The sequence below is a fragment of the Charadrius vociferus genome, unplaced genomic scaffold (assembly GCF_000708025.1).
Source record: "Charadrius vociferus isolate BGI_N301 unplaced genomic scaffold, ASM70802v2 scaffold266, whole genome shotgun sequence".
Taxonomy (NCBI): Eukaryota; Metazoa; Chordata; class Aves; order Charadriiformes; family Charadriidae; genus Charadrius; species Charadrius vociferus.
Genome location: NW_009649114.1, coordinates 740778 through 742392, shown reverse-complemented (window position 1 = coordinate 742392; position 1615 = coordinate 740778). Strand labels below are relative to the sequence as shown.

General features: G+C 55.2%; 1 protein-coding gene across 1 annotated transcript in view; it reads right to left on the bottom strand.

Annotated features, from left to right (window-relative positions):
* Positions 1-445: 445 nt before the first annotated feature.
* The window catches only part of LOC104289337 (chromosome unknown open reading frame, human C1orf116), a 5152-nt gene continuing 3982 nt past the window's right edge, over positions 446-1615 (bottom strand). Inside the window, exon 4 of the mRNA XM_009888272.1 lies at positions 446-1575. Within this exon, the coding sequence (XP_009886574.1) occupies positions 446-1575 (1130 nt within the window). The remainder of the gene's footprint in view (positions 1576-1615) is intronic.

Below are 1615 nucleotides of genomic sequence, written 5' to 3'. Positions count from 1 at the left end.
AAAAAAAGAAAAAAAAAAAAAAAGACCAAAACAAACCACAAAATCCTAAAGGAGCAGCAGAGTCCTGCGGTTTTTCCCAGAGAGGCTTTATCCACAGGCAACCCCTTTTAAAATAAGCCAAACCCCCAATTCCATGGCTTCCCTCTTGCGATGAATTCCCAAATGCATTAAAGACCTCATAGGAGAATATGCCCCATCCACATGCTGAGTGATGCTTTATATAAATAGCTCATACACACTTGCTATATACAAAATATTATGTACATGGGGCGTTACTTTATTTGGTGTTAAGCTCCGAATACCTCTGGTGGTACCGCTCCCGAGATGCGGGGGCAGGAGATCACAGCAGAAGATGCTTATGGTTGTGCTGCCTGAGGACAGGCAGTGAAGGCACCTGGATCTGGGATGAAAAGCCCCTTTTCCAGCAGCCCCGTGGCTCGTGGGGCTATTCCTTCAGCAGACCCAGCTTCTTCAGTGCCTCCCGACGGTTCTCATCTGTCGCCCCCTTGGGGGAAATCTTCACGCTGACACTGGAGCGGGACGGTTTGGGGAAGCTCTGTAGCGGGTGGGATCGCCGCTTGCTGCTCTTCTCCGGCTCCACCTGCCCGGGCTCCTTCAGAGCAGCAAAGTCCTTCCCTGCTACGAGGGATGTCGGCCGGGGGCGGTTGCTCCTGAGGAAGCTCGGGGCGAGCCGCTCGATGAAGGACATCTTGCCCAGGGAGCTGCTGGTCTTGACGCTCTGCTCCTTGGCGTTGGCCATGTAGCTGCTCAGCCCCACGCCGGAGCGCTCCAGGGTGTTGGATTTGAAGTTCATCTGCCGGATACCCGGCACCGACCTCTCTGCTGCCCCACGGCGTACCTCGGGCTCTCCGGTGACATGGAATGGCATCTCCCTTGGTTGGGGTTGCATGGTAGGTTGAAGGTGGGTGCTGGGCTCCCTCTTGTCCTGTGAGAGTCCAAGCTTCTCCAACGCCTCCCGCCGGGCTTTCTCCCTCTCCTTGGGGTCGAGATGCCCCGAATTCGCCTTTTCAGCAGCAGCGTTGCTGGCAGAGCCAGGCTGAGAGCCAGCCGAGGGTGGCAGTGGTGCTTTTACCTTCTGGCCAGGCTCCATTGCTAGGGGCACTGGGCTGTTTTTGCTGGTTTTCAGGATAATATTTGGTGGCAATTTCCGTGGCTTGGGGGCAGTTGGAGGCCCACGCTTGGCATCTGGGTCCTGAGGGGCCTCTTCCAACACGGATTTCTCTGGCTGGCCCCATGAAGTCCAAGTCTTGGTCTCCTTGGCTGTTTCCCTCTTGGCATCTGAGCAATTGCTCCGTGACCACTCATGGCTCACCAGGTCATCCTGGAAGGGATCTGGAGGTTGGATAATCAAAGACTCCAGGGACTTCATCTGGCTTCTTGCGTTGGCTTGGTCAAGCCCGTACTCCTTGGCTATCTCATGTGAAGATTTATCTACTGGCACTGGGTCCTCCACCACGTAGACAGTCGCTTTGCTGTCAGAAGCTCCATTCGCTCTTTGTGCGTTTGCTACAGTGATGTTCCTTGGAAGACTGTAATAGCCTGGGCTTGGGAGCACTGCCGGAGCCGAGCTTGAGAAGGTAGAGGTGCTCGTACC